At 41.3% G+C, this 13,248-nt stretch overlaps 1 protein-coding gene across 2 annotated transcripts in view; it reads right to left on the bottom strand.

Moving 5' to 3' along the window:
- The window catches only part of Arhgef9 (Cdc42 guanine nucleotide exchange factor 9), a 167,335-nt gene extending 154,376 nt beyond the window's left edge, over window positions 1-12,959 (bottom strand). The window contains exon 1 of one of the 2 annotated variants that reach the window (XM_036174283.1): window positions 12,556-12,950. In XM_036174283.1, the coding sequence (XP_036030176.1) occupies window positions 12,556-12,585 (30 nt within the window). In that variant the 5' untranslated portion in view covers window positions 12,586-12,950. Of the gene's footprint in view, window positions 1-12,555 lie in introns of both variants that reach the window. The other variant, XM_036174287.1, reaches the window with a different exon arrangement.
- Window positions 12,960-13,248: the final 289 nt, after the last annotated feature.

The raw sequence follows: 13,248 nt of genomic DNA on the forward strand, positions 1-13,248 counted from the left end.
AGTGAGTGGCTGGTATATAATGTAAAAATGTTTGCCATTAGATACATGAGCATTTGATATCTGATACAGTCATTTTGTTAACACTGAGCAAGGTGTTTAAATTATCTATCCTTGTTTCTGAACTGGAATAGATTATAAACTTTCAGAAAACAGAAATACATTTCTGTTTCCTTCCTTGCTGCATCTCTATAGTCCAGAAGAATGCTCAACACATAGTATATATCCAGTCAGCAACTGTGCATTAGGTTACAAACTAACAAATCAACAAATATAGACAGACTTAATGACTTTGTGAGAACTAATGTGAAGATTGATTAAGATAGCTTTCCATATAACTAGTACACAACTAAATTTATCTTACTGAGAATGTACTGTCAATTTAGAACTTAATTCGGTAGATTTTTTTTTTTTTTTTAGTTAGTTAGTTATTGAATAGCTTGTGGTCCTGGCTAAAGCACCCTTTCTCTCCAAACTCAAGTTCACAATCTATAAAACGAGTAATATTTAAACATGTTGTGTTGCAGCTAGGGAGAATGCAAGATAGACAACACGCTTTTTTCAAAATTTTAAGTTATGACTCAACACATAAAGTAAATGACATGATGGAATAAGTTGAAGAGAGATATTCCGACTCCTGTGTGTTCATTCTGCATCTTTCTAAGGCACATCCATAGTAACTATGTAGCTTTATGTCAAGAATTTGCAGTATTTTTTTCTGTGAAGGGCCAACTACTAAGCAGTTTGGGTAGCATGGACCATATGAACACTCATAACTATTCATCTTTGCTTAAGTAGCCATGGAAAATAAGTAATGGCTTATTTTTTAACTATGTAACTATGATTCAAAATATGTTATAAGCCCTGAAATTTGAGTTCCATATAATTCCATATACTTATGCCACCAAATATACCTGTTTTGATTTTTACATAACTATTTAAAAACTATAAAACCTATTTTTTTTCTTTTTCTATTTGAGAAAGGGTTTTTCTGTGTAGCTTTGGAGCCTGTCCTGAAACTCACTCTAAACCCATTTTTTTAAATTTTATAATTTTTTATTTAAAAATTCTTTCCTTTTACATACCAACTCCTGTTCCCCCTCCCTCCTCTTCTCCCACTTCCCCCAACCTACTCCCATCCCACCCCTATCCCCTCCTCATAGAGGGTACGGCCTCCCTTGGATAGTCAACACAGGCTGGCAACCATGTTGAGGATGGACCTAGCACCTCTCCCCTGTATCAAGGCTGAGTAAGGCATCACGCCATAGGGAATAGGCTCTAAAAAGCTAGTTCTTGTATCTGGGATAAGTCCTGGTCCCATTGCCAGGGGACCCACAAACACATCAAGCCATGCAACTTTTGCCCACACTCAGAGGGCTTAGTTTGGTCCCATGCAGGCTCCCCAGATGTTAGTCCAGAGTCCATGAGCTCCCATTTAGCTTGGGTCAGCTATTTCTATGGTTTTTCCCATCTTGATTCTGACACCCACCTCCACCCCTCCACCCCCCCCACCTCCAACCCCACCCCTTGCCTTGCTTTTATAATCCCCCCTTGCTCTCTTCAACTGAACTCCAGGATCTTGGCCAAGTGCTTGGTTGTGGAACTCTGCATCTGCTTCCATCAGTCACTGAATGTAGGTTCTATGATGACAGGGTAGACACCTATCTGAGTGCAGGGGAAAGGTAGTTCAAGCACCCTCTCCACCATTGCTATGGGTCTTAGCTGGGAGCAAGATATCTTGACAGAGTGAGTATACCATGAAGGGGATGGGGAGAAATCCGCAGCCAGGGAAAACCCCAGGAACTCACAAGCTTGTCCCCGGCTAATACTCTAAACCCATTCTTAACTTGTGAGCTAAATTGCACTGGCAGACTACAGAGTGGTAATCTCTGGTCTAAAGACTCGGGCAAAAGTACACATAAATTGAACCTTAGACCTGAGGCGGTGTAGAAGCAACAGGGGCGCTACAGAAAGAAAAGCCGACAGGGTTGCCCTGCAAGTTCTCAAATTAGATGACAAAATTGCTTGGAATAGAGACAAAATGGTCAGAAATAAAAGGGCCAAAATAAATGGCAAAATTCTCTACTCTGTAACAGGCTTTCCCCAGGACCGTGTCCAATTTACAAAATACAGGCATACTGGAGGGCAGAATATTTCTTGTTCCTTAGTGAGAGAAGCCCAGCCTCCATCCAAGGACCTCAGGCTCTAATCACACCTTAAAAATGACAAATGGCCAGACCTCTGCTCCTTGACTTAATGAAGCCCCCTTCCCTTTCAGGACTGATGAAGCCCATAGTCTCCATCTCTGTGAACAAGCTTCATGTAATCTTAGATGTGGCAAGGAACAAAAATATTTTCTTTTTAGCTACCAGCACTAATTTTCCAGCCCAATTCACCTCCTCAGGGGTCCACCTTCAAATTCCCAGGCCTCCTCATGAGTACTGATGGCAAGTCCCAAGCACCTCAGTTTACACCCTTTTTAAACTGCATTATATATATATATCTTCGCACTCATTCCTTTCTGGTCCTATCTTGCTGCACTATCCTCTTTGTAGGTAGAGATATACCTAAGTCTCAGGCCCTTTGAAACATCTTTGAGACTCTAAAGGCTCTTATGGCACTCCTATCAAAAAAATCACTGTTAGGTTTTAGGGAGGAAGAAGAGAGGACAAAGAAATACAGCATCAAACTGTCCTTCAGGCAAATGTTATTAATACCTGCAGCATGAAAAAGCAAGATATCTTCTTTTCAAGTTACTTGGGAGGTGGTCAGAAAGAGAAGGTGTTGTACCACAAGGAAGTAGGTAACGGTTCCTTTATATTACCAAATAAGGTTCAATGACCCTAAGTGTCCCGTGGTTTGAATTAGGAACATGTACTGTTCTGGTTCATCTAATACATTCCTGGGTAAACAGTCAGAGACTTCTGTAAAACAATAGGCCTGTTTAATATGTGACCTGTGAGACATGATATATGAAGCATATGGCTAGGTTAGTATGTGACAGTGATCAGTCTGCCTCTGTCTCCAGGCAGCAGTGAGGCTGGATAAGGTCTTGTCCAACTTACAACCCTCTCTATTTAGGGCCTGGCTACCTGGAAGGCCTGTTTCCAGAAATGACAGGTTACCTGCTTATGTGACATGACAATTTCTTGTCTGATCATGTCCCAAAAGTCTTCCCTATAGTCTCTACTATAGACACCTACATCACACAACAAATCCCACCTAAAAGTATGGGATACCTCCATTGTTAGTGCTCACTAAAGATTCTAGCCCAGAGATGCCACTTACAGTGGGCAGGTCTTCCTTTCTCTGTTTACTTAATCAAGATAATTCCCTGTTGGGGATTTAGCTCAGTGGTAGAGCGCTTGCCTAGCAAACACAGGCCCTGGGTTCGATCCTCAGCTCCCCTCCCCCCCAAAAAAAGTAAATGAGCTTCTTGTTTAGGGCTAGAGAGATCCTTAGAGGTTAAGAGCACTGACTGTTCTTCCAGAGGTCCTGAGTTCAATTCCCAGCAACCACATGGTGGCTCACAACCATCTGTAATGAGATCTGGTGCACTCTTCTGGTTTGTAGGAATACATGCAGGCAGAACACTGTAAACTTAATAAATAAATAAATCTTAAAAAAAAAAAAAGATAATTCCCCACAGGAATGACCAGAGAGGCACCTTTTCCAGGTGATTGTAGATCTCATCTTGATAATTGAGATTAATTATCACAGACTCTTAAGCATTTTTCTCTAAGGTTCCAATATACTTTAAAGCCTGAGGGTGTGTGTGTGTCTGTGTGTGTGTGTGCGCTCTATTCTTTCATTAATACATTGTTGCTTACTACGCTACTGAGACCCTGTAACTTTCCATACCCCACCCTGTCTTGGCAGTAAAAAAGTCAGGTAGATTCTACAGAATGGTCCAGGACTGTGTAAAGGCCATAGTTTCTGACTGTTACACCTTTTTGGAACAGACACCCTCCAGCACTTCCTGATCCTCAGTGTTAGACTAAAAGGATGTTTTCTTTTCTATTCTTATCCACCCATACTCTTATTTCCTATTTGGTCTCCAATGGCAGAATCCTTCCACTGAAGTACTATCTTACTTCAGAGCTTTTAAGATAGCCCCCACCTCTTCAGATAGGCCCTATCTAGCCAAAGACTTATCCTCCCCTAAACTTCCCAGTATGAGTAAGTTCCCTTAGTATGTAGATGATTTATTAATCAGCAATGAGGGTTAACCCACATACAGTCAAACACAATCTTAACTCGTTAAAAGTCAGCCTCATGGGGATATGTTTTCTTTTACAAAGTCCCTGAAGTCTCAACCAAAAAAAAAAAAATAATGTATTAAATTATCAAAGAATAAATAAAAACATTATTATAAATAAAAAGGCCCAGTTCCTGGAACTTTATTAGCCTCAGGTCCAAGGAGCCTTTCCAAATACCATAATGATAATACTCTAACTCTAGGGAATCCTGTCACGAAACAACAACTAGGGACCTTCTCAATCAGGGCAGAGTTTTATAGAACTGGGTTCCCCAGTTTGACCATAAAGCTAAACCTTTTAATGAGGCCTAAAGCGGATCAGAGGAAGAGCCAAAAGACCGGGTGGGTCCCTGAAATGCCATGGCCCTACATATCCTAAAGTACACACTTCCGGACATCCCAGTACTAGCTCTCCCTGATCTTACTAAACCCTTTTCTCCACAATGTACATGAGTGAAAGAAAGTAGCGCTGTGGCCCGGTCAGTTCCTAGCTGCTTATATGTCGGCCTTCACATACACCCATACAGAGGGCTAAAATACCTACTAGTTCAGGAGATACCATCATCACTAAGACAGAGAACGCCTCAAAGGAAACCAACTCTACTATAAAACAGTATTCCTCACTTGGAGTTCCTCAGCCCCTGTAGTCTGCCAGTAGTCTGCCTTTCATTTCCAGTAACCCTCAGGAAGTGACTGAAGCTTATAAAATTAAGCACTATGTAGCCTGGCTCCATCAATCTTCTGGAAATGCAGAAAGGGCTCATTCAACCTTAAGAGATCTCTCTATGCTTGTGTTCAACACTCAACAGTGTGGCCCACTCTTCTCCCAAGTGACTCCCAATTCTACAACCCACCTCAGCTTCTTTGAAATCCTTAGGGTCAGCTCTTTTTCCAGTTAGACTTCTTACTAGATTCAGATATTCAGTATTTATTTCAGTATATTATCACTGAGGCAAACAATCAAGGCTCTCACTGAGTACCTGAATAAGCACAGTGCAAGACTGAACCCATCTTCCAGAAAAGACCTTTTCACATTAACCCTGAAGACTGGGTCTCCCATAAAAACCCTCTCACAAAATAAAAGGCCACTCAAAGCTATCTGGATTGGATCCTTTCAAGTCCTTCTAATGTCTCCAACTATAGTCAAGTGACAAGGCCTATCACTGTCTTTTATCTGGGCATAATTAATTAAGACTGTTCCACCCACAAGAAGCTCAAACAAGCTATTCTTGGGAGGCTCTTGGAGATCTGTCCACTCTTCTGAAGAAACCTAAGTAAACCCCATCCATGACATTCCCAAACCCAAGTAAGTAGCCAAGACTCACTCTGTCACTTTGCTGAGTTCTATGAAATATTTTTATAAGCTCCTTCTTATTCTTTTGCCATCTCACAGAATCCTACTCAGTTTGGAGAGTTCGTGTTAGACCTGTTTCTACAGGGAGGCCTGATCAACTATTCCTGGGCATAGGTCATCATTTACCTTGAGTAATACTGTATTGGGGCATATTCATTGTCATTTTACTCATATCCTCTATCTTAAAACCAACCCCTAACCCCCAAAGAACCATTCCTTGCCTTTCCTGAATCTAAGGCACTCAAAAATCTTACCTGGATATGATTCCTTTGCCCAAATAGCCGTGATTCTCCTGGTGTGCTCTCTCCTGACAGTCCTAACTTACATTTACATCTCTCCTGGCCTGAAAATCTCCTAGGAAACCTCACAGAAAGGACTTGAACTCTCAGCTCGTATAGCACATTTCTTGTTTTTAATTTAGCTGAGTGACTAGTATTTTCCTAGTCACAAGCCATTAAGCTCTCAGGAATGTCAAATGTTATCATCCTCACCAATACCTGTCTCCCACCACCAAGGATGACTCTCCAAATGATGTCAGAGTCCTGCCTTCAAACTCCTACAACTACTAACTCCACCCCTCTCCAAAATTCTGCTCAAACCTTTTATGCTTTATAGTCCTATGACTACATGACAGATCAGCAATGCTAACCAGGTCCCCAAATACTAATTCACTATCTCACAGTTGTAAATCAGTTCCAGAAGACGAGAAATACTCACTCCCTTGTCACTTATTTGGCTTTGCTGATATGTCAAGGTTGGAAGTAGAAGGAAAAAAAAAGGTCAAAATAAGAAGCAAAATTCCCTACTCTCTAGCTGACAGATCCTAACTGCTGGAAGCATAACCCAATGATTTGTGATGTTTTATGGAAACAGTCAGAGCCTAACTTCTAATTGCTCCTCAAGGCTAATGCCACCTTAAATGGCTAATCCCGATGACAAGTGGTGTTACAAATATTACTGTCTCAAAATATCAAGTTGCCCCCCTTGAACTCTTTTCAAATAGATCCCACACAAATGGTCCAGGGGACAAGACTAAATAATTTCTCCCAACTGCTACAAAAGACTCCATTCAGCAATTTTCATTCATATTCATCCCCAACCCCTCAAAATTTGCCTACATGTTCTGTCCACAGTGTGTACTATGCTTTAAAATCTTTGTAACAATTCTAGTCTGGTAAATAGTTTTATTCCCCACCCTCCACCTTAGGCTCATCATTTTCATTCCAACATTTAGACCTAAAAATGGAGAAGGTTCAAGATCTGTTTCCATCTCTCACTTTCGCAGGCTACGTGCTATTTTAAAACTCTTAGTAGTTCATTGGATCTACTTTCAGAACCTCAACTGTCACAGTGCTTCTCAATCTCCTCTAAGTTCAATATCTAGATCACTAACTTCTTACTGGATAGCTACAACTCAAGACTGTCCAAACATCAGAGTCAACACTGCAACTCAAGACTGTCCAAACATCAGACTCAACACTTGGACTCAGGCTCAGACTGTGCTGGTCTTCTCCTTTCTCTAGCCCTTCCCCAAAGACTGCTCATTACTCCATTTTGCATTGCTTATCTCAGTGAAGAACCTCCCCCTCAACTTGGTTTCACAGAATACTCTAGGTGCTGGAGCAAAGTAGAACAAAATATATCATGCCAGCTTCTCTACTATCAACAGTATCATCAGGCTTTGCCTCACAATCTAATTCTATGCAGTCTGTAATTCTGTACTTCTATACTAGCAGACATATAGGTAGAGTAATTGGGACAGTAACTGCAAGGCATCACCTAACATTCAATTCTTCTTTATATCTGAAACCCCACCCATAATTTTGGGGTGTAAATTTTGCTAACAAATAAATTATAGTGTCATTTAGTTTCCATTGCAGATCAGAGGTAGTCATGGCTCAGGTCTTCAAGGAGGTGCAAGTAGAAATATTATATATGACTTCTGAGAAGACATCTATTAAAGGATACCTGAGTGTAGCTGGAGGTTTCTCCAGTCCCGCCGGAGCCCATAACCGCTCAGACCCAAGTAAACACATAGAGACTTACATTACTAAGAAAACTCACAGCTACATAGTTCCCTCCATGCTGATTAGTTTTTGTTAACTTGATACAAACTAGAGCCACCTGGGAAAACAGAACCTCAAGTGAGAAACTGCTTCCATCAAATTGCCTGTAGGCATGCCTGTGGGGCTTTTTTTGATTAATAACTGATATGGGAGGGCCCAGCCCACCGTAGGTGGTACCACTTAAGTTAGTGGTCCAGTGTTATATAATAAGAAAGCAGGTTGAGCAAGCCATGGGGAGTAAATTATTAAGCAATGTTCCTTTAGTTCCTGCCTCCAGGTTCCTGCCATGAGTTCCTGCTTCCCTCAATAATGAACTATAACCTGCAAACCACATAAACCCTTTACTTCCCCAAGTTGCTTTTGGCCAGTGTTTTTATTTTTTTGAAACCAACAGAGAAGGAAACTAGGACACTCACACACAGAAGCAGAACTGACGACATATATTTGTTTGGTTCTTTCATTTTATTAAGGTTCAGAATCATTCAAGGTGGTTCTAAGCACTTTTTAAAAATCCACAATCCCTCTTGCACTATATGTTTTAGATTTTAAATGTGGGTTTTAAGTAAACAGTGATACCCCAATGATTATGAAGACCAAAAACAAAAAACAAACAAACAAAAAAACCAAAAAAAAAAAAAAACCAGAACGTGATGATTCTGTTATTCTATATGATCAACTGGGGCATTTGTTGTGTGTTTAAATCGTAAAGAACAAGACAAAGGCAAGTACAAGGTATAATTGTTCAGTGGCTACTCATCTTAGTTCATACATGTGATAACTCTGAATTCATATTTCTTTAAAATAGAAATGCATTGTTCATTTCCATTAATTGTTTAAAATTAAAGAACAAGTTATGAAAATGAAGAACAATGCTTATCATTTCATGATTATTACTGAACATAATTTTGTCATACAGAAGAGAATATTAAAAATTGATTTAGCTGAGCAGTGGTGGCGTACATCTTTAATCCTAGTACTCAGGAGGCAGAGGCAGGCAGATCTCTGTGAGTTGGAGGCTAACCTGGTCTACAGAGTGAGTTCTAGGACAGCCAGGCCTACATAGTGAACCTCTGTCTCAAAAAAATTGCTAAGTATACCAAATTTCCAAAACATTAATATTATACTTAATGTCAGAAATCAAGGTTAATTGACTGACATGCTATCTAAAACCAAATCTCTATTACCTATACTAGTGGCTAGGAGTCCAACCCAGATCATTCAAATCATTGATTTTTATATGAAATACCCTTGTATGTATATAACTATTCTTTCTTTCCCAAGTCTCAGCCATCTGAGTGACTTAATAGGTAATAAAAAATAAAAAGACAAACCATTTACAGGTAATACTGGGTACAGTCCTTTCATTATACACATCATCTCTACCATTATCACCATGAGCCAAGCCACCATCACCTCTAACCTGGACTATTTATTGTAAGAGCCTCTTCACAATTCTTGTTCTTACCCCTCATCAATTCAAAAGCTTCCAATGTCTCCTAATCTCAGTCATACAAATTTCTCCATATCATTTATTGATCTATTTTTTATTGATCTGTTTTTTTGTTTTTCTCTCTGATTTCATCCAACATTTTTCTCCACTTACTAATTCCTTGCCCACTGCATTTTATTTCTTAAACAAGCCAGTTAGATTTTCTTCTGGTTGGTTCCTACATCTAGCGTCTTCTCCTAAATATGCAGATGGATCTTGAGTTCTTTTATATTTCTGGTTAACTCTCCCTTAACCAGAAAGGTTTTAACTGATCTAATATATCATCCCATTCTCATCTCTGTTCTATTTTCCTTCATGCTTAACACATCTTGGTATATTATATATTATTTTGTGTGACTGGTTTGTTATCCCCTACCAAGCTACTATCCCTAAGAGTAATTTGTAATTTATTTTTGTTCACTACTCTTTTCCCTCTTTACCACATCCATGCAAATTCATAGCAGATAGCCTAACATTTTTTAAGTAAATCAATGTCTACAATAACACCTAGAAGATAAAGGTAATGCTATTCATGGATGAGAATAGTAAGAAAAGTATAAAAGTCAGGCCCTTAATCTTACACTTGTGACTCTACAAAGACTATTATTTCCATTCTAGACATAATTTTTATTTCAGTGACAATTATCATTTCAAGAGGAAACTATAAATCAGCGTACTGAACAATTTATTATTCAACATGAATTCACAGTTAAACATCCTGCATCCACTAAGATAGTAATTTTCATAAACTCTTAAACAATATTTAATATGAGTTACATGGCAACTCATGAATTAATTTGCAATTGTCAAATGTGCTAAAAAAATCAATGTGTAATGTAAATGAAAGAGCCATATTACAAAATGGTGGCTATACCTAACTCCCTATTTTTCCCTCATAGTCATTACTAGTTATCTTTTTTATTTAAAAATGTTTCCATACAATATATTTTGATCATATTCTTTCCCCTCCCCCAACTTCCTACCCACCCAATTTCATGTTTTCTCCCCTTCCTCAGCAAAAACCACAAAAAAATAAAAACAAACAGAAAAATAAAACCTACACGGGTTCAAACCAAACAAAATCTCAGCCCTGAGAAGGAAATTTGGACACAGAATCCTACCCCTAACTAAGAAGCTATTTGCAGTTGACACCTGCTAGAAAAGGGAAAATCCATTTTTTCCAGTAGAGTGTCACAGGGTATATCAACATCACTCTAGGGCAAGTCCCATGCCCAGGAATAGTTGGTTTACTAGTTGACTTTTATCCAATATTTTCTGGAAGGAATGTTGGTGGACATTAATAATCTCATTTGAGGGAGAAAAATCTGAGACCCAAGGTATTCCCAACAGTGAACACCATGGTAAAGACTAAAGATTTTCTGCCTCCCTGGCTAAAATAATAGTATATTACCCTCCTGAATCTATCAAGTGGCTAAGTAAATGCTTTTTGTTGTTGTTGTTTTGTTTTTTGAGACAGGGTTTATCTGCATCTCAGCCTGGCTGCTGTGGAACTTGCTTTGTAGACCAGGCTAGCCTCAAACTTACAGAGATCCACCTGCCTCTGCCTCCTGAGTGCTGAAGTTAAAGGTGTGCACCACCATGACCATCTGGTAATGCTTTTGTCATAGAATAGTCACTGCTTTGGTCTCCTAAAATTTTATTATGAGGTTTCTTTCCTCACCAATCAACCTTTAATCACATAATGTTTTGCAAGATATCTCATTGGCTCCTTTTTTTAAATTGCGAAAAGTTCAAATTCTCCATTAATTTAATCTGTTTTCAGCACACAGTTCTGAGCCCTAACATGTCAACATATTTGCAAGAGGGGGGAACTCTAGCCCAGACCCAGCTGCCACAAATTTGCATGGAACTTGCAAGGAATTTTTCAGGCAATTGTTACAGCATTTGTTCCTACTGAAAGTCTTTTCCCAATTCATTCTTTTCTACCTTTCTTAGCACCATCTGAAACAGTAATTTGTGGAATACTAAGGAAGGACAGTGAAGGAGAGTCAGGAGACTCAAATTTACCTCCAAAGAGTTTGTGGCCTTGAGCAAATCTGTCCCATTCTGTGTCCTCTGGTGTGCTGGCCAGACTCCAAGCACTCTAATATCTCTACCTGCTCTCACTTTTACTGGTTCTACAAACATTTGATTTAGCCTTGTGGGTCCCCAGGGAAAGAGAGAGTTCTTGGGAAAGGAGCTAGGTAAGCCCTTACATTTAATGGTATGAACTAGCTGCCTTTAAGAACTACTGAAACAGAGACCTGAGAAAATCCCGAGGAGGGGAAAAGGGGAGTTCCTTTGCCTACATTCCTAGCCCACACCAGATTCTCTCCTTCCTTTTAGCATGGAAATATAAAAAGGAGTTAAATATCAATTTTTTGCCCAATTGCTTCAGACTCCCTTGATTTTACTGCAGATTGTGGGTGGCAGTGCATTAGTATGTGCTGACACTGGCATCAGCGCCTGCTGACCCACCCCAACTGCCCTCCAATACCCCTTGTCAGTCAGTACTAAATACAAAGTCATTGTGGCCTTCCACTCCCCAGTGCCCCTAACCAGACTTGGACCGTCCCTGGCTGATTCAGAGAAGCATCAGGATTCAGGCACCACTTCCTCTCTGCAAAGGGAAGTCATTTCAAGGTCTCCAGGTATAAAAGGGATCACCATGGCATAAAATGAACTGAAGATGATACTAAACACATACCGACACAGGCAAACAAAAGCACATAGTCCTTGAATTTGTGGGGGTTTGCTAGTTGAAATCCCATTTAGAAGATGAGGGTTTCTGTAGCCATCTCTCCTTGACAAAGCCCTAAATGTGGATTGGGTGAGACCATCCCAGGCAAGGAAGCTTTGCAGGTCTTCCCAGATAGCCTCCATCTGGGTGGCCCTGGGCCCTAGAGCTAGCTAGGGGTGACAGGTACATACAACCTAGTTAAGGAGGTCATGCAGCTCTTCTATAAGGCTCTCTATCTCTACAGTTCTTGGCTTTGTGGCTGCTCCCCTCAACCCCTTGCCAGCCTGCTTGCATCCTGGGAGCTTTACTGCTTACAGAGAGCCCCATGTCAGACCCTTGCCTCTCTGGCATCCCAGGTAACACCTGGGATGCTCCTGGTCACTTCAACTATCCCCCAGCTTGAGCCTACCCCAGTCTCAGAGGGCAGCAGAAATGCCTACGGGTGGGGGGTGGGAGGGGTCTTTACTGGTCTGGCAGGCAAGCAGAGACTCCTAAAATGGCTACAGGAAGCTCACTGGTGTCTGAAGGACAGTGGCGAGGGCGGTGGGCAAAGGTATGGGGGCTCCTGGTGTGGTGGTTAATTCGAGGGATTGGCGGTTGAATTGGAGGATTAGGGCTCATGCAGGGAAAACTAGAGCTACGTGCACTCACCATTCCCGTTCCGCCTCTAATCCACTGCATGGTGTCCGAGAAGTCCAGCTTCTGTGAGGCCGGGTGGCTGGCGCGGGTTGTCGCGGGCTGACTGGGAGGTAGGGCTGGGCTGGAGGAAGCGTGAGCCCCAGCGCCCCCTCCGCCTCCCCTCCTCCACAGCTCTACAGCCGAATCCCCTCAGCCTGACCTAGCCTTCAGTTAGGTTGTTTCGTGCCGGCGTGCAGGCTGTGTGCTTCTCCACCCGGCAGCTTCCCAGGGGGCTTGACAGGAAGGAAACACGCAACTGGGGGAGGGGGTCCCAGTGAGCCGCCTTTGTCTTCCTCCAAGGCTTGCAAACCGAGGGGTTGGGTGCAGGCAAGACTCTATGGGGGAATAACCTCCGCCAAGGGTAAGGCAGCTACCACCCCTGCCTGTCCTCCTGCTGCTCTTGATTTATATGCAGTTTATTGTGGGGCTTCCCAATTTTGTTGACTCAGCGGAAAGTCTTCTCCAAAGTTGCAAAAGGTGTTGGGACAGTCTCTAAATATTAAGATCCTGGCCCACTGAAACTATGCCAGTGAATTCTCATGCCGGTTTCCCCAAGCCCTCCCTCTGTGTATTTTCCTGGTGCCCTCTCTAGAGTCTAATCTCCTGCAATTTTATCTGCAATACTTTCACTTTTCAGAATAACCCTGGAAAAGCAAGCATTATTAT

The sequence above is a fragment of the Onychomys torridus genome, chromosome X, assembly GCF_903995425.1.
Source record: "Onychomys torridus chromosome X, mOncTor1.1, whole genome shotgun sequence".
Taxonomy (NCBI): Eukaryota; Metazoa; Chordata; class Mammalia; order Rodentia; family Cricetidae; genus Onychomys; species Onychomys torridus.